A 20,648-nucleotide genomic window follows, 5' to 3' on the forward strand; every position below is an offset into this window, starting at 1 on the left:
TTATTTGCCTTCCTTAAAATATTTCCATATCGCTACTTGATTATCATTATACTGTTTCTTTCGTCCATGTTTCCCCCTGTTGTCATCGACTGTGTGGTTAATTCTCAGCCACGTTTGAACTGAAGGACTGGGGTCCCAGGAGTCCAATGGGAGGCCAATCATATTAATTGTCATCAAATTTGCGACATTCTGAACTGTGAGGCGGCTTCTTGTATCTGAATATATATTATTCATTGTAGAAAACCCTCTTTCTGCCTCCGCAGATCTAACAGCAATGGTATTGATGATATTTTTTGCTCATTGTACAGTACTTGGAATCTCATGGTTGTGTCGATTTTTTAGAACATTTTCCACATAGTGGCGGAAATCATTGATGTTGATTTCATGATGAAAGAGTTTGTTGAATTCACACAGTTTTTCTTCGGCGGCTTTCCAATGGACAACAACTTATTCATCAATATTCCAACAATCTGGCTCTAGTGTGTCTACTATTTCATGAATCACTTTTTTGTGCTTTATATCCTGATTTTAAGTGATCACTGTCCATCAACCTGGCTTTCATATTACTGATAACTGCTTCCAGTAGTTTTTGACGAGGAAGATTTACATATTTTTTATTCTCAACAAAGTCAATACATTTAAAAGCGTCAGACTTTATTGTAGGATCAACCTTCTTTTCAAAATTTCCACGGCTTTCTTTGAGCATTTCAACTATCCTAATGGATCTTTTATACATTTTTAAGCTCTTACTAAATTTAAATTTCTGTTTTGAAGGGCATTAGAAAGTAAGGACATTTTTTGCAATATATCTATCATTAATGCTAAATCGTCTATGAAGAATCTGTTGCGAAGACGTTTAGCCATTCCTGAATGTTGTTTATGTTGATAAAAATATTTGTATAAAGCTGGATAAGCACGCCATATAGCAAGTGTTGACCGTGACGATCGTGAGGGTTTGGCCCGGGATTTACGGGGTTACCCCCCAATTGGCCACCCTCTAACCTCGCCAGCGAGACCAGGGGTTAACTGGGCTGAGGCCCAGAAATGTGATTTAACCCTTGTTATAACATGAAAATGCTTATTCCCCTGTTCCCCCATGTTTTATTGTTTCTGGATCAGTGTCTGCATAACACACACACTGGGACTTAAGGGGTTAATATTATATGCAGTGCTGAATAAACAGGAGCCGTTCCCTGAAAAACTGGTAATTTGGGAACGGAGTGAGCCCGCACCCTGATTCTTGGTGGACAGCCGCAGCGTAAAACCCCCAAGGACACCCCTATTAAAAATATAACTTTGTCATAAGGGGAACATATATTTTTGATAAAGTGCCTTCCTGTTGCAGTTTTTGAAATGTACAGGCAGAATGCTAATTGTCTCTGCCTGCCCCCTTTGTAATGCATGAGGAACCAAATGTTGTTGACACCTATGAGCTGGGTTACTTGTTTATGCAAGCAGGACAGCTTGCTAGAATTTACATAGCCCTGATCAAAGGGTAATTACCTAATTGGTTATGCGGGACCCAGGGCCTGTTTGGGTGGTGAGCGTTAAAACTCACACTTACACACCAAGGTTTCCTGCAGGAGTGAACATGACAAATGTCCTCCCTGCTTCAAAGGGTTTATTGATGGGTGGTACCCAAGGAGGAATTCAGAATGAGTGGCCTTATTAAATATAAGAATATTATGAGATGTCCTTGGCTGAACATGCTAAGAGTTACATATGTGTGTTCGTGGGATTTAGCCCCACCTGATAAGTCTAAACACTTGAGATCTACCAGCTACTAAGAGCCATATATTAATATCTCCCTTAAGTTTAATATTACACTGTAATGTTTGGTCTCTCTGGGAGCGTCAGGTGTGACGGAATGTATTAATATGCCTCACCTGCCTGTAAGTATTACTGAACTGAAGTTATGAAGTTAGCTAGGTATTTACAGCAGATATGGAATTTTGGTTCCATTCTGCTATGGTAATAAGCAGGAAACACATCCTGCTGGAATTTACAAAAGAAAACAGATTGGAAAAAGCAGGCACCAGCAAAGCAGGAACAAAAAAATAAAAGAACATCCAAAGAGCGTGTGCCCATTAAAAAAAATGATTTAATGGATTGTAGCAAGGGTTACAACAACATTATGGGGTACAGGGCCCCCCCACCAACGTGTTTCGAGCGTAAGCTCTTTTTCAAGAAAAAGAGCTTACGCTCGAAACGCGTTGGTGGGAGGGCCCTGTACCCCATAATGTTGTTGTAACCCTTGCTGCAATCCATTAAATCATTTTTTTTAATGGGCACACGCTCTTTGGATGTTCTTTTATTTTTTTGTTCCTGCTTTGCTGGTGCCTGCTTTTTCCAATCTGTTTCCTTTGCTAGCATGCTGAAAAATCAGAAGCACACCCCCTGCTGTGGATAAAAGTCTGGACAATCTGGATCACACATCTCATCAAGAGTGAGTCATTTCATTCAAATTTGTCTCCATACCGATATATTATGCTGGGTCACTATATTGTGAGGTCCCTTACTACAGTGCCTGTGGGGACCCTAGTCCACTAGTCGGTTTATCTTGGAGCTGTGAGTGTTATAAATGCCTGGGATTTAAATCATGTCCAACCACTGGGGAGTATACATGTGCAGGATTCTACAATCAAGTTTATTTTGAACCTATGGGTTGTCTATTGGAGCACCACACACCTACTACATTTTGGAATTTATAAAAGCCTGGGGATCAAAGGCTAAATTGCTTAATTATTTATGCTTGGCCCAAATGACCAAAGGAACTGACCAGTTTAAGTGTGACATTTCACATGAAACAATGGAAGTCCAAAATCAGCTTCAAAAGCTTCAAAGGGACTTTTGCTAGACGGCTCGGCGCCGTGAGTAAAGAGAAGGGTTAAAATGATATATAAGTCAGAGTCACCCCTTACTCATTGTCTTCATGTATTGTCTTCATGCATGAGTCTTCATTCATGGGCTGCATGTATTGCTGTGATGTCAGCTGAAATATGGAAGAAATGGCCCAGTCTGTAATCCTGATGGCTTTCTTGTCATAATCTTTAAGTAAGTGTCTATATTTTGCTGTTATTTGTACATTTTGCGTGTTCACCTTTATCAAGGAATAAATTATATTTTATCATATCTAAGTCTCGTCCCAGTTCAAACCCAGGTATATATATTTTTATATATATTTTTGGTGTAAATTACAGCCTGTCACAAGCTACCGTGACATTGACCTTAAGCTGCAAGCAGCCCATCTTGGTCCCAAAACCCTACCAATCTTCGTAATTGCTAGTCCAAGTTCTTCAGAAATTTTGAAAAGTGCCATTTGATTTTTGTTTGATTGGTGACAAATTGTGTAGATTTTATCTATGAACATTTTGAAGTGATTCACCTGTTTTATTTCAATTAAATCAAAACAAGGGATCCAGCACACTCTGATTAATAGAGAAAACAAAAGAGTCACGGAATAAGCCAAAAATGTAATAGCGGTAATAATAGAACAATAGGTATCACACAAATATGGAAATGCTACACGACTATAAATGCAGAATATATGGATCTTAAAAAGCACAAGAGTAGGGGGGAGAGACACAGGGAAGGGGAGTGGGGGAAAAACACTAAAGGAAAAACTGCAAACAAATAATCATAGAATAAGACAATGGGGGAGGGTAAGAGGGGCAACGTTTCAGGGTAACAACCCTTTCCTCAGGCCCGTACCCTTGGGTCCAACGGAACCACAAGGTACCTGTTTTATTTCAGTGATAGAATCATCTAAGAAAAGTTGCAGAGGTGATTTAAACAATGCCAAATGATGATGCCTGGAAAGTCTTTTGTAAGTCTGGTGTTCACTTCTGATTTGCAACCAAGCATTACACTTGCACCATCAGAACAAAATGCAACCAAATTATTTCTTAAATATCCAATATCAAATCCAACATCACACAAACTTTTTAACAAAGTTTTGTGTATAGTCTCAGCATCCTGTGCTTCCAATTCAATCAAATCGAGGAAAATTGATGAAATTTAATGCAAGATAAGATCTTGTTTGCCTTTGCAGCTACTGCCTGACTTTGGGCACTATTGCTAAGCCTGCTGTTTACAAGCACTCCTAAATCCTTCTCCATCAAGGATTCCCCTAATGTATCCCCATTTAATTTGTAAGTCGCCTGTTTATTCTTGCTTCCCAAATGAATAACCTTACATTTATCTGTATTAAACCTCATTTGCCATTTTCCTGCCCAAGTTTCAAGTCTCTCCATGTCCTTCTGGAGAGAAACTACATCCTGCTCTGATTCTATTACCTTACACAATTTAGTATCATCAGCAAAGATGGAGACTTTGCTGTCGATGCCAACCTCAAGGTCATTCATAAACAAGTTAAGAAAGCAGGGGTCCCAGTACTGATCCCTGATGTACTCAACTCACGACCAAAGCCCACCTGAAAATGTTCCATTTATGACAACCCTCTATTGTCTATCTTTCCACCAGGTTTTAATCCAGGTGCATACATTTGTTTTATATAATTTGTTTTATTTTGACATCAACCTCTTGTGTGGAACTGTATCAAAAACCTTTGCAAAATCTAAGTAGACCACATCAACTGCATTACCCTGGTCTAAATTCCTACTTACCTCCTCAAAGAAACAAATAAGGTTAGTTTGGCATGATCTATCCTTCATAAATCCATGCTGACTATTACTAATAATGTTGTGTTGCCTTAGGTATTCCTGAATATTATCCTGTTTTAACCCTTCAAGTACCCAGTAGCTTCCCCACTATTGAAGTCAGTCCAGTTGTGATCTAGCTCCCTTTTTAAATATAGGCACCACATCTGCTTTACGCCAATCTTGTGGTTCTGAGCCTGTGGAAATGGAGTCCTTGAATATTAAATAGAATGGTTTGGCTATTACTGAACTTAACTCCTTAAGAACTCTTGGATGTATGCCATCGGGACATTAGGGATTTTCTTTTGTTGATCCTCTGGCGATTAATATTTCTGTTATGTATCCTATCGGAGCCAGGTGCCTTATTTACTTTAATTTTATCAAGCCGCCTATAAACTTCTTCCTCAGTTGACCAATTGTTCGTTAATATATTGTTGCTGTTATGGCTCTTCTGTAACGCTTGCGCTGCCCACGAGCAAAACAGGACCCCTGTACTGAGGTGCGGAAGTAGTAAACCACACACCCACAGCAGCGAAAACGTGCCTAGCAGGCGGATTGTCAAACGTAGCCGGGTCTGGGTTGGCGAGAGTGGGTTAATTGATACTTGCCAAGGTCTTGGGATGGAGAGGTCAGACTAGTCAAGTCTGTTAGCTGTGGTCTGGGGTTGGAGAGGTCAGAATTGTGGAAGTCCGTATAGCTGTGGTCTGGGATTGGAGAGGTTAGAATCGTGAGGTCCGTATAGTCGTGGTCTGGGTTGGAGATAGCCACAAGGTCGAGGGTAAGCCGGGTCAGTATCCAGAGAGGTTCCAAGGTCGAGCTAGGTCGGTACACGAAGGTTAAAACTGCAAGGTAAAGACAAGGAGCAGGGCACAATTGACGTAGGAGCTCAAGGCTACAAGAGGTTATGCTCAGCAATGACTGGGCACTTACAGAAACCAGTAGCAAGGGAGGCAGAGAGGAGGCATGGCCTCCGTGGAGGAAAGGATTGGCTGCAAGAAACAAATGGGCTAATGAATACTTGCCACGCAGCTGGGGAGTGGTGCACGTTGTCACGTGTCTGCGCCGCGTATGATAGAAGCGTGGTGCGTCTGAGGGGGCGGAGCTAAGCTCCATGGCACACTAGAAGAACTGCGTGTGCGCTCTGTAAGCAGAGCTGGGGTGCGCGCACGCGCTGGTGCCAGAGCGGAGGTCTGAGATAAGACAGGTAAGGAGGGAACACGTGTCTTATCTCAGACCTCAGATTCCTTACTGTACCCCCCTCCCCTTTAGGATCGGCCTCAGGACGATTCCCATAAGGCTTGTGCGGAAACCTGGCATAGAATCTCTTTAACAAGCCGGGAGCATGGATATTTTCTGTAAGGAGACGGCAACCAACTCTGTGCTGCATGCTTCTAGTGCCCATCCAGCGCATCAGGTCAGGGGGATCCCCACTAGTGAGTTCTTGAGACTTAAGCGTAACTGCTCCTCACAAGACACTTTCCACACTAGTAGTAAAGATGCGCGCAGTCTCAAAAGATCCCCTGGATTCACAATAGGTGGTCTCCCTCTGCAGCTCTCACTCTCCCGTGATCAGCGGGGTAATTACGAAACATGCAAACAAAAAGAAAGCTCAAAAAAGGGAAAAACACAATTAATAAAGATAATAACCTTTATAGTAACCTTAAAAATGACATGCTACAAAACATTACATAAAATAAGGGTTCACATGAACCCACACTCTCACAGATGCAGAGTACTAACCTGAATAAAAAGCCCATAGGCCTAATGGTGTTAAAAAGTCCTGCGATATGGTCAGATGTTACCACAGCTTACATTGAGTGTAAACAGGGACCGCACTTCATGCAAGGTAAGGAAAGGAACCACCGCAGTCTCTCGAGCTCCCGTCGTCACGGCCGCTCTCCACTGCGTGATGACGTCACCTCTATGCGTTTCGTGTCATGTGACGCTTCTTCAGGAGGTATGACTAACCACTCCCATAGCTGCTCTTAAATAGCCAGACAGACAATTCCTCTGCCAATGGGAGCTGCCATAAGGATGTTACAACTTTCAATCAGTGTCTACAATCACCTGGTATCATTACTATAAACAATTATTGCCTATTGAAACTATTCCGCTATTGAAAATTATCCCGTGATAATAATAATTAAATTAATATGTGCGTGTATGTTACAATGTATCCTATTAAATAAGTACATAATATTAATAAATAATATTTAGGAAATGCGAGCAAATTGTTTTATAGTACATAACAACCACATAAAATACAAATGTCATAAATTAATAACTAACTAAAAAACAATACATAATCATAAACAAAACTAAACCTCACAAATTGCTGTTAAAACATAAATACATTAAAAAAGAAGGAATCTTGCAAAAAAATACACATGAAAATTAATAAAGAAAAAAAATGAAATGAAATACTAGGGAAGGCACACCAAATATATAGAACATATAAACAACATATATATATATATGTTTATGTTTATTTTTGGGGAGCAATTATTTAATTTCATTTAAGTTTCAGTTCTACTAGCTCATTGAGTCCCCCTGGTGATTTGCTCCCCAAAGTAAATATCCAGAATTGCTCTCTTTGCAAGAGTTTTAGATCTCGATCTCCCCTTCTGGGGTCTCTTGTCACTACTTCAATCCCCCTGAAATGTAGTCCATTGCTTGCAAGTAATCTTGATAAAGGAAGAAAGATTCATAATCTATCCCAACATTTTTTATCCCATCACCAAGGCAAAAGCAATGGATTATTTAATTTTTTTTTTCTTTATTAATTTTCATGTGTATCTTTTTGCAAGATTCATTCTTTTTTAATGCGTAGTGGTGACGTCATCACGCAGTGGAGAGCGGCCGTGACGACGGGAGCTCGAGAGACTGCGGTGGTTCCTTCCCTCACCTTGCATGAAGTGCGGTCCCTATTTACACTCAATGTAAGATGTGGTAACATCTGACCATATCCCAGGACTTTTTAACATCATTAGACCTATGGGCTTTGATTCAGGGTCGTACTCTGCAACTGTGAGAGTGTGGGTTCTTGTGAACCCTTATTTTATGTAATGTTTTGCAGCATGTAATTTTTAAGGTTACTATAAAGGTTACTTTCCACACTAGAACACATGAACTTAAGGAAAGATTTCACAGGAGAGGCTATAGCAGGACTTGTGTTAATAGGGGTTTTGTTAATAGTCTTGGCTGTAACAGAGAACCTGTTGATACCCAAACCTAAGTATAGAGGCCAACATAAAATCAGGTTTGTGAGTACATTTAATCAACAGTGGCCCGACCTGAGGAGGATCCTGGCTAAACACTGGGGCATTTTAATGATGGAGAAAGACCTCAAAAGCTCACTAGGTGAGCATGTTAATCTAACTAGCCGCAGATCACCTAATCTGCGTGATCGTTTGGTCCATAGCCATTATGTTCCTCAGGTCGGTGCCACCTTTCTGTCCAGTTTCAAGAAGACAGGATTCTTTAAATGCGGGAGCTGCTCAGCATGCAAATTCATGCGTCAGACGAACAATTTCACTGATACATTAGGGACACGTACTGTACTTACAAGATTTTTAATTTTGTCAACTGTAAGAGTAAAGGCATAGTTTACAATTTGTCCTGCCCTTGTGGCCTTGTCTATATTGGCATAACCACAAGGGAGGTACGTTTTAGGATCTTGGAGCACAGTCGTAACATCAAGAATGCACAGCGGGACCTAGATTCTTTAAAAAAAATAACGTCAGTGGCTAGGCACTTTTTACAGCATCATGGGTCTGACCCGGCTGTCCTTTCTGCGTTCGCCTTTGACAGGGTCTCCCTAGGCATCCGGGGTGGTGATCTGGAGTGGGCCCTGTTGAGACGGGAATGCAGGTGGATAGTCCAGTTGGGGACCATGATGCCTGCTGGCCTTAATGATAATTTGGGTTTCGCCATGTTTTTGTGACTTTATATATGTATTATATTGCTAACTTTCCCCCCTTTTTTTATTCTCTTCTATGCTCTTGTGATTTTTTATTTTTCAACTAGTGGTACAATCTCTGAATGAAATGATCTGGGCATGAAGTATTATCCAGAACTCTCTTCACAAGCTTGATCCCTCCTGTGGCACTATGGATTAGTGGAAACTAAGAATATCGCTTTATGACAGCCAACACCTTTGATCTGAGGATATGACATACTCTAACGCTGATGTACTACTGTTGCTTTGGGAACAATACAAGCCTGCCGTCATCACATATATTGAACACAAGGTGGTGTGTCATGATGGATAACATCTTTAGGAAAATCTTTTGCTCATTCTTACGAAATGTAGACTGTGAATTCAAGTGTAGCATTGCTATAGTATTGAAACATGGACTACCCTGTTACAGTGTGCAGCTTTAGGCTGCGGTCCCAGTCACTGCCACAGCGCACGGCTCGGCGTGCGCTGTGCGTGTAAGGACCGCCCCTCAATGGGGAAGGGCCCAGTATGCACCTTCACGCTGAAGGTGCAGCCGCGCCGTGCTGCAGGGTTTTTTAAACTCAATGAAATTGAGTTTACTCCTAGCGACGGAGGCGTGGCCACGCCCCCACCGGCGGTTCACCCAATGAGGGCGAACTAGCCGCATGACGTAACGGGCACGCCCCTGCAAATCCCCGACCACGCCCCCTCCCTTCGCAAGCTCCCTCTCTCCCCTCAGACCGCAGATCGCGGTTAGCGCTGTGCATGCGCCGCCCCCCCCGCCGAGCGCGCGTGTCACAGACATGACTGGGACCGCAGCCTTACTCTGCTAGGAGATGCAGCCCCACTTACAAGCTTCTGATTACATCGCGGAGTGCAATTGTGCATCCCCAAGGCAATGACGCTTCGCACGTGATGACGTAGAGGAATGGCGATGCGGCTCGTGAGGACACTGAATCTGCAGTTTACGGACGGCCTGGTTAACAGCTGTTGAACTAGGTGGAATCCGCTGTGTATTGGCGCGAAAGAACTCGCCATTAACGTATGTATATAAAGTCTGCGCTCTCCTGTTATGCTAGCATTCCCAGTAGGAGACCCAGCGTCGAAACGCGTAGGAGTGGGAGCTTGGCTGGGGGACCTCTTGCCTTACCTCTGATACCAGGGATTTCTTACAGGATACACCTTTATCTCTGAATTGGTGATGTATTGGACTTTGTGAATTTTCTGGACTGTATTCTTCTTGCATGGGATTTGCAGTCTGTTGGAGGAGCTCATGCTTTTTTTCATTACATTTTGAACTGTTCTCATTATTACTAACTTGCATTTGGAATTAGCTCTTCCTCTGTATACATTACGGCTGCTTCTCCTGCATGTTTGATTGTGTTGCATGTTCTTTTATTTTGGCATCCAGGCATTTTGGTGTTAACTGCTTATTATGCACGTGCTTGTAACATTTATGCAGTCAATTTCCCCTTCTTGTCATTAGTCCATGCACACCCATATCAGTAGACCCCCGTGTGTGGCTTCTGATCAAGTGTTCTGATTCTTACATTATCAGACACTGTTTATAGTCCTTTTCTGACTCATAGGGGGCTATGCACTAAGCTCAATGGCTTTGCGTTCTGATTTGGCAAAAAAGCAGGTTCGTTAAAAAGTGAAGCCGGGGACGCGATTCACTAAGGCCTCGAGGCCATTTTTTAACGTACCTGCTCAAAATAGCTCAGAACAGCCACAGCGTACGGTTTGCTTTTTTTCCCCCTGCTAGCATTCTTAACCTTTACGTACGCTAGCTGATAGAAAAAAAAGCCGCATGTAACATTTGCATGGAGATTTGCCATCTCCATGCAAGGCTGTTACAGGCGATCGTACACTAAATAAATACATTTTAATAATAGTGTACATGAGCAGGGGGTCTCAGGACCTGAACCGCATTGGTTTCAGGTCCGAGGACCCCCTACTTCAGGCCTGCCGGTATCCCCTGCACTTTAAAACTCCCGCGTCACGTGACCGGGACATTTAAATTCTGCAGGGGATACCGGCACCCCATAAAGGGGCCTATATCTCCTGAAGTAGGGGTCCCCGAGGCTGAAACCAATGCGGTTCAGCTCAGGAGACCCCCTGCACATCTACACTAGTATTAAAACACACATAACAATAAATAATAATTCATTAACGTAGCGGCTATCCGCTATGGTAATGAAGCTGCTTTAATGTATTTTTAATAATAGTGTGCGGGAGCAGGGGGTCCCCTGAGCTGAACCGCATTGATTTCTGCCTCAGAGACCCCCTGCTTCCCGAGTTACAGGCCCCGGTATGGTGCATCGGGTGCCAGTGCCGCCGCCATCTTTATAGCGTCCAAGACGCGACGTGGGCTCTATAAAGATGGCGTCCGCACTGGCACCGATGCCCCAAACCAAGGCTTGTAACTCGGGAAGCAGGGGGTCTCTGAGGCAGAAACCAATGTGGTTCAGCTCAGGGGACCCCCTGCTCCCGCACACTATTATTAAAATTAACATTAATGCAGCTTCATTACCTTAGCGGATAGCCGCTAAGGCAATGAAGGGGTTAAGGCACATTAGCATGTTTATTGGGGACAATTGCCCCCAATAAACAACACACATCCCCCCACCCCCTAACACATACAGTACTGTAATGGGCAAAATTACTATTATCCACATATGGATAATAATGCATTTGCCCATTTTAAATACATATAAATTACAATAAATACAGTCAATATATATTACACTTACCTTTTACAGGCACCCACGATGAAGGCCGTCTTCATCCTCATCTTCATCCTGCCCATGCCCCCTCCGTTGCTGCAAGACATACACAAGAATCAAAACATCCAATGTAATGTCCCCTAACCCCTTAATTACCATAGCGGTTATTAACCGCTACAGGCATTAAGGGGTTAACCCACCCTCACCCACCACTCGGGAGGCCTACATACCCTCCCTCACTCACTAACTCCCCACCCCGTGAGGCCTAACCACCCTCACCCACTACCCAGCCGGGGAGCCTACCCACACACCCTTGGGGCCAATACCCCCTCCCCCCACCCCTAGTACCCACAATAAAAACAATACACTGCCCCAAAATAAACATAATTCTATTTATTAAATACATAACCCACCCCCTGTGCTCCCCATAAATACATGATTTGTTCTTTTACATACAGGGTTCATACCCCAGGCTCACGCGAGTCCCCGGTGGGCCCGATGGGTCACCTCACAGACCTACAGGTTACCAGCAACTTGTTTCATACAGGTTCTGGAGGCCTGTTGGTGGGTCCCGCCAGGCGCCATGGCCCACCAGGTGGTCTCCGCGGGTCACCGTGGGCCACACTTGGGTCCCCACGGTAGGCCCGCAGATGTCTGGGAGCCCCGGGTCAGACCCACAGGTGTCTGAGGTGCCTCGGGTGGTTCCCACGGGGGTCTGGGGACCCACGGGTGCTCACTACGGGTCCGCGGTGCCCCACGGTATTTTGTCATTGTTGTGAATAATGTAATTTGTATTTAGTGACAGGTTTTTTGTAATGGCTTATTTCTGGTAGTTAGATTAGAATGATGGTGGTTACTTTAAATTAGAATTATTTTGGCAATGGTTTGGCTTTAGGAATTGAATCGGGAATTGTATAATTGATTTGTATTTTATTTTAATTGTTTGAGGAAATGGATTAATTGATTGATGCTAATTGTATTTATGTTGGTTAGTTTCTAATTGATTTTCAGGATGGCATTGATGGTTAAGGGACATTGTTCATAGTGTATTTTATTGTTACATATATTTTGCATAGTGTTACATGATGCACAGATTAATTGCATCATGTAAACACTCAATGCAATTGTGTGACAATTGTGTGACATTTCATATACATTTGTGTAGCTGCTGATTTGTTGGTTTATATTTACTATTGCTGCAGGATTTATTTAACATGCAATGTGGTGATTTTAAGATTAACAATTCATGTTCTGATTTATGCATGTTTTATGTGTTTCATAATGGGCAAATAATATATTATCCATATAAAAGGTAAGTGTAATATGTTTTTACTGTATTTATTGTAGTTTATATGTATTTAAAATGGGCAAATGCATTATTATCCATACTGCTGCGGCCAACTTCATTGCTGCATTTGCCCGTCTTGTCCCGCGGCTGTTTTCGGGCTGGCGCCTAACATGGCCGCGCGCCAGCTCATCTTCCCCGCATCTTCCCCTCCCCCTTCCCTTCCCCTCGCGACCCCCTGGCTGTTCCGCTCCGCTCCACGCGCTGGATTGCTCGCATACCCCCTTACCTTCAGCCTCCTTCGGGGATGCCTGGCGTCTTCGGGATGCCTGGCGTCTTCGGGGATGCTTGGCGTCTTCGGGGATGCCTGGCGCACGTGACCGGTGCCTGGCTGTCGCGCGGCACACTGCGAAAAAAAAAAATTGCCGCGTCTGCCCCCACATCGCGGTGGCGGCCGCTGAAGACTCAGCTCGGCCGCCACTGTATGTGGATAATAGTAATTTTGCCCATTACTGTATAGTATGTGTTAGGGGGGTGTATTTAGTTATAAATATTGTTTATTATTTTTGGACGGTGAAACATTGGTACCGCAGGCCCGCGGGGACCCCGGGACGGCCGCGGGATCAGCCGGGGACACACGCGTGACCCCCGGGCTCCCTCAGGGACCCCCGCGGGGTCAGCCGAGGACACCCGCCGGCCTGCTGTATGGGTTTTGCGCATGCAAAAATGAAAAGCAATAATTTTGTCCAGATTTCTTTGCGTCTACTCTGACCTGACGTGTTCTGATCAACGCAACTTTTGCGTTTGCTAAGGTTGCGTTGCTTAGTGCATCCCGCTTAAGGGCAGAATTTAACGCAAACAGGGTTACGAACGAGCAAAGTTGGACTTAGAAAAAATTCTGGAAAAAAGTAATTTTTAGAGCGCAAAGTGCCTGTTTGCGTTGCTTTGTGCATCGGGTTGAGCAAAAAATCGCGTTCTAAGTGCACTTTGCGCTCTAAAAGTGACTTATCGGAGCTTAGTGCATGACCCCCTTAGTCTCCTTTCCCAGTGGTTCCAGGCATTTGTCCACCTCAATTTTATTTTCTTTCTCCCTTGTTTTTATCTGATTCTAATAAACTTTGTTATTCCTTTGGTACACCTGTGTGCTCCTTATAGGGATATTTTTCGTTGTTGCTTTATATCTCCCTTCCCTGGAGCACCGCTGGCATAATTTTGTTATTGTATATCATAGCCAGTATTTAGGTACCTTCATCTTTAGGCGTGCATGTGGTACTCTGTGTGTTTGTGATTATATATATATATATATATATATATATATATATATATATATATGTATATATATATATATATATATATATATATATATATATATTTATTAGTTAGATATATTTTATGCAGTACACGAATATTTTTCTTTTAGTCATATGTTAGATGTTTATCATTTTTTTTTCTCTTAATTGTGCCTATCCATATATTTGCCCACATATCCGGTTCCCATTGTTTTTAATCATCCGTATTTGTGTGTTCACGTCATGTTCCCTCACTGCTTTCCCTTGGTCTCGTTCCAGAGGGCTCATGTCATACTCTTACTGGCACCGATTGGCTGGTCCCTGTTTGGGCACTATGGAGGCGATGCATGTGCAGTCACAAATTCGTTGCCTGGATACACAATGCTTATATGTTCTTATACAGAACTGTTTCAGTATTCACACCTCTAAAGGTACAACAGTAGGTAACTACTAAACGGAGATTCAACAGGAGGCAATCGGTATGGATAAAAACTCCGCCCAGCTTGAACAACCCGTGAATATGGCTACAGAACCCGATGCAGGTAGTCACCCTAAACTCATGGAAGAGAGGATTTCCCGACGCAGGGGAAAATACATGACCAAGCGGTCAGTAGACAGACTGTACTTGGGAAAAGTCCTCCTCGAGCGACTTAAGAGTGCTGAGCTCAAGCACCTTCTTGAGGAGACATTACTTACCTGGAGAAAGGGATCCAATACCAGCGGGACTAAGGGTTCTCTTCCTCCACCCACTCTCATTTGAGCCGCAGAGATATCTTGAGTGAGAGTGAAAGGATGGGCTTTAGCCGTGGCAAGCCCTAGCTTCCCATAAACCGGGGAGGTATTTAACAGGGACTTGTCCCTGTTTAAATAAAGCAGCCTCAGAGCTCTGTGAATCCAGCAGAGAGATAGTTGATTGCGGACGCTCAATTAACTAGTCTCCACCTGGACTAATGAGAGCTCTGTAAAAAGCTCATGTGAGACACAGGAGAAAGATTCCTTAGCTCACTTTTTGGCTCACATAATGAGGAGTGCAAAAATAGAGAGTACAGCGCACAGCCAAGAGAGCTGGTCCAAGGTAGATATCTACACACAAAAGGGGAGCCCCCGCACAGCTAAAGGGTACAGGAGTGAGGTGCTCTCTAGGTAGGGTACAATAGCATAAACTAGAAGAAAAAGGAAACCTAGTGAACGAGCACTCAGTCTCAGGAAGAGTAATGTGATTATATTAAAATCATTCTTTATTGTCATTAACGAATATAAAATATAGGGGTTTCAAATGAAACAGCATTTAACGTAACTGTAATCAGAGTAACATTGCTGTAAAAGCTCTGTTGATAATACATATGGGAGATTAGTGACAATTGGTCAAATTCACATGCTGTAAATAACAGCCTATTGGGAAATAGAGTAAAGGGGCTAGTATTAGTCACTGCTGTATCGTAACTGCCTTGATGGCCAGTGGTATATGTTGGTAAAATATAGGTAGAATATACCCAAGTGGCTAGGGGCTGAAATACCAAAACTAGCCTGCTGAAACCCTAACTAATGGTGAATGCAGGTATACCTCAAGGTATAGGGAGAGGTAAAACCGGCAATGTACACCTTGCAGAGAATATCCCTTCGTGGGGGCACGTAGCCGCTATTCCGTCAGTAGGGATTAGATTTGTATTCACTGCTGCGGAGGGTAAGTGTAAGGAGGCAGTTAATGCATATAGAGATCACATAGGGATCCGTCAAGATCACCTGTAAAAAGGCATTAAGGGCCTCATGCAGTAAGCGACGATTATGTGAAATCGGCAAGCTTATCGATTAGTCATGTTATTGGCGTTTTTCCCTCTCCGTATGCAGTAAGTGCCTAATACATTCAAAATCAACCAGAAAACAAATCCGCCCACTCTCACGATGATGAGCCGATCACACACAGGTGTATCGGCGTGCGTGGCGGGGTGCTGTTAGGTTGCACAATCACAAATCTTGCTGAATCAGGCGAAACAAGCATGTTTTTGATTGCGCGCCATATTTAAAGGCAACGTGTACTGCTAATCATTCTCTGTGTTGTTGGGAGTGAGAGAGAGAGAGACGCACAGAGCTGGACGATTGAACATTTGCATATTGACTGAGAGACTTGTTGTGTATTGGGTGAGCTTTGTCCTTTGTTGTTTTGTTTACATCTTTGTCTTGTTTTATATGTGGAAGTGGGTCGTGTGATTGCCTGTACATTTCTTGTCTGTTTTTTGTGAGTGCTGGAAGTATGCCCGCAAAGCGTGGGAAGAGTGATGCTGGTGGGAGTGGGAGTGCTACTCGTGCGAGTACGCGTCGGAGTGAACGTTCTGTTCAGGGGAGTGATGTTGCTGGTGCACCGAGTGGTGTTGCTGGGAGTGGGAGTGCTGGTGCTGGGAGTGGGAGTGCTGTTGTTGGGAGTGGGAGTGCTGGTGCTGCGAGTGGTGTTGCTGGGAGTGGGAGTGCTGTTGTTGGGAGTGGGAGTGCTGTTGCTGTGAGTGGGAGTGCTGGTGCTGGGAGTGGGAGTGCTGTTGCTGTGAGTGGGAGTGCTGGTGCTGGGAGTGCTGGTGCTAGGAGTGTGAGTGCTGGTGCTAGGAGTGTGAGTGCTGGTGCTAGGAGTGGGAGTGCTGGTGCTAGGAGTGGGAGTGCTGGTGCTGGGAGTGCTGCTGGTGGCGCAGTTGCTGATGGGGTGTCTGGTGGTGGCGTGCTTGCTGGTGGCCAGCTTTTGGAGGCTCTTCCATTGGAAGAAGGAGAGTCCAGTCAGCACCAGCCAAGCTCTGACCCTAAACCTGCTCGGAAAAAACGTGTGGAGAAGCCACGTAATCCTCGCTTCAATGACCAGGAAAATAGGGCTCTTGTCACTGGCATTCTGGAGCACTATGACAGTCTCTATGGACATTTAGTAGGTAAGTGTAACTTTACATTTATTATTCAAATACATGTGATCCTAGGTCATCTGAGTTTTGTTCATATGCAAATATGGGTACACAATATCTTTCTATGTTCATTAGTGTGGAAACACAGCTTTTTATCATGCCTTACAAGGACAAATAAACACAGGCGGTCAATTTGCCAGAACTGCATACAATATGAATGCAACCTTGCTTACATGTATAGGTTTAGTAGTGAATGCTCATGTGCTGCACATATTACACATAAAACAGCATGTTTGCTATCTCTTGGAACAGCTAGCAGTGTAGGAAACTGGTGCTTATATTATTATTAATTTACCTCATATCTTTTATATGTTTTTCAAGGGCGGACAAGTGCAGCAAGCAAAAAAGAAATGTGGGACACAATAGTCATTGGTGTCAATGCCTGTGGGAATAGTGTCAGGGACAAGTATCATTGTCGGAAAAGATTTGATGATATTAGGTCCAAATTGAAAAAGAAAATACAAGACCAACGCGTGCATGCTACTGGCACTGGAGGTGGGCCCACACCACAACGTCTCATATTGACTCCATTGGAGGAGCTGCTTCGGCCAAAATTACTTACCGTCGTCGTGGAAGGCTTGGCTGGTGACCGTGACATTGGAATTTATCCGTCACAATTTCCAGCAGGTGATAAATATTACTGTACTAGGCGTGTCGTTGCTTACAGTTATTTTGCATATTTACACTGCTTTTTATACTGTCTTCACAATATAAGCATACCTGCATCTATATATGTATATGTCTGATTCTGTATATATATATCTCAAAATAGACATATATGTAGTAGTCCTACTAAAAGCAGTAACTAATATAGCACGTGCCATTGCGTGCTCATTTACATGTGAATTCCCAAAATGCATAGCTGCAGTGGAAGCAATTGATGGTGGGCGAAGATGGGGAACAACAGGGTAGTACACGTGTAACACATGTTCATGAGAAATTATTAGTAGCTACAGGTACAGAACAGAAATATGTATCATATTATTGTGTATTTTATTGATTTTACTCCGACAAACATGACATTACTGCCTATTTTAAGCATGCATCAAAGAAATTGCATGTAACGGCCTACAAACATCACTGGCACTAACACATCTATAGTTGCTTATGAAAAGGTCCATTTTTGCTTTATGTCATATACAGACAGCATAATGAGGCACACGTATCATATGTTATGTCATTGTTTTCATAACTTAAACACTGCAGATGACTACTTAGCTCATCTACCATTGTGTTAAAGCAGCTGCAATTAATATCTCATCACAGCATACACTTCAACAGAGGGGGTGGGGTTCAGCACACACACTAATTACAGCCTCATTTCACGGTCAACTTAGTTCACACCATTTGCACCTGTTTCAAGTCATTGAAAGGTGTGGCTGATTAGGCTTTTTGGGGAAGGGAATACCTTTCTTACAACCTGAATAGCACAACTGAAGTTAATCACACTCATTTGAAAGCTTAACTCTAGCTACTAAATGCCCCAACAACTCATTACTTATCAAAGCGTACGTCACACATTAGTTCACTCATATCTATAGTTGAACTACTATGAAAGACACATTATCACACACTGCATGTGTTGTCTTGTTGAGTCACAGCCACATTCAGGTGTGCCACATCTTCGATTAATGTACCACACATATCCTCTACCAAAAACAACACTTTTTGCAATATGACCACCTTCATGATAACCATTGTGAATGGTCATCTCATGATAGTTATGTACATTATGATACTGATATCACTACACAACATATGATTTTTATGTACTCATTTAATCTATTTATCCTCACGCATTACTGCAGAAACATAGTATGTTGTATGTTAGGGAACTCAAAAATTCTAAGTACACAGGCATGTACAGTGTTATTACAACTATTTATGTTCACTTTCACACACATTTTCGGTTAAGGAACTGATGTTGTTAGTTAATCATAAATACAGAACATACAATAAGTGTTTGTTCAATATTTACACATGTAAATGTAAAACTTATGTTATTGTTATATATAGTTGCCCCTGGAGGACATGTGTCACCTGAGATGGAACAAGTGTCTTCACCTGGGTCAGCCAGCTCAACACTACTAGAAGGTGAGTGTATCATTTGCTGGCCATATAATATGTGCTCTTCTATATGTTATGTTGTCATGTGCATTATTTGTTTTGCACATCTTCTTTAAATAGGATTACTTAGTGTCAGTGAAAATTAAGTGTAAGGCAACATGTATTGTGTTAGTGATGTTAATTATCATGTAGGACTTCTGAGTTTAGAGCAACTTTTCATTCATTCATATTTCATACTGAGTCCAAACATTATTCGTAAGTCAAGGTAGTTTTTAATGAGGTTATAAAACGTATGCTAACATGTTAGGTGTTACTTAGGACACAGTACAATTACATAGTAACACAGCATACATTAACATGCCATTTAATAATGTGTACATTTCTTTTTAGAACATCATGGTGATGAGGATGATGAGTATGATGAGGATGACGCCACAGAAGAGACTGAAATACAATCATGTGACCATGAAGAGGTGCCAATAGAAACTGTTGTACCGCCAAATCGTCCATCAACTTCCACATACGATGCAATTGTAGCTTCAGAGGGAAAAATAGTGGACGCAGAAAATCGTCGCCATTCAGACATGATGACAGTGCTGGAAAGGATGATTGGACTGCAGGAAGAAACAGTATCACAATTGGCACATCTCCACAGAGTCTTCATTGAAGTGCCTAAACAGTTGCAAAAAATCAACACCTCATTCGAAGCATTAGTTGTTCAGCAAACACAAGCTAATTACTGGAGAATGACTAATGTACCACAATTCAACACCTCCCAGCCAGGATCTGTTCATGCAGGTCAGTTTTCACCACATTCATCTGATATTCATTCACCAGGCCCAAATGTTACCGGTCAAGTAGCAGACATTGCTGTGCAGGTTCCTGATGACATCCTACCGCTGCCATCTGTACAAATTCAGCAGCAGACACCTACAAAGGAGGCGACAAAAACAAAACAAGACACACATGAAACAGACCAACCATCACTTGTGCAGTGTCTACCAACTTGCTCACATGTGTCACTGGGCACAAGCCCTGTCCGTGAACAGTCACTACCCAAAAGCCCTGTAGGTGAATCGCTGCCCAAAAGCCCTGTAGGTGAGTCGCTGCCCAAAAGCCCTGTAGGTGAGTCGCTGCCCAAAAGCCCTGTAGGTGAGTCGCTGCCCAAAAGCCCTGTAGGTGAGTCGCTGCCCAAAAGCCCTGTAGGTGAATCGCTGCCCAAAAGCCCTGTAGGTGAATCACTGCCCAAAAGCCCTGTAGGTGAGTCACTGGCCACAAGCCCTGTAGGTGAGTCACTGGCCACAAGCCCCGTAGGTGAACAGTCACTGGCCACAAGCCCTGCCCGTGAAGTGCCAGAGGCCACTCAAAGTGGCTCTGTTGTGCCTAAAGTTGGTGGCAAAAGAAAAAGGAAAATTCAAGAGACAACAAGCAGGCCTGTTACTCGCTCGCAAAAGGAACAAAAAAAATAAATGTTATAATTCAGAAAATATGTCTTTGGCCTTGTTTTGTTGACTTCAGATTATCTAATTACTATTGTATGTATGCTGAAGACTGTGTTGTTTCCAAACTTTCAACTATGTTCTTGTACACGTGAAGTTTTGGAAATGTTAACACTCATAATTAATTGTGTTATAAATATTTATGTTGTAATCGTCTGTTCAGTAATGGTCCACCAGGAGCCAGTTGCTAAGTTTAGAGAAGCTGCCATTGACTTTGCAGCAAAACATTGCATTTGGGTGTGTTAATT

General features: G+C 43.0%; 1 protein-coding gene and 1 pseudogene across 1 annotated transcript; one reads left to right on the forward strand and one right to left on the reverse strand.

The window, feature by feature from the left end:
- Positions 1 to 9,873, reverse strand: LOC142488301 (E3 SUMO-protein ligase KIAA1586-like; annotated as a pseudogene).
- Positions 9,874 to 17,205: 7,332 nt separating this feature from the next.
- LOC142488302 (uncharacterized) lies at positions 17,206 to 20,370 on the forward strand. The gene is made up of 3 exons (XM_075588674.1): positions 17,206 to 17,461; positions 18,851 to 18,928; positions 19,292 to 20,370. Exons 2-3 carry the CDS (start codon positions 18,880 to 18,882, stop codon positions 20,368 to 20,370), a joined length of 1,128 nt encoding a protein of 375 aa, XP_075444789.1. The 5' UTR covers positions 17,206 to 17,461; positions 18,851 to 18,879.
- The last annotated feature ends 278 nt before the right edge of the window (positions 20,371 to 20,648 follow it).

The sequence above is a fragment of the Ascaphus truei genome, chromosome 2 (assembly GCF_040206685.1).
Source record: "Ascaphus truei isolate aAscTru1 chromosome 2, aAscTru1.hap1, whole genome shotgun sequence".
In the NCBI taxonomy this organism is placed as follows: domain Eukaryota; kingdom Metazoa; phylum Chordata; class Amphibia; order Anura; family Ascaphidae; genus Ascaphus; species Ascaphus truei.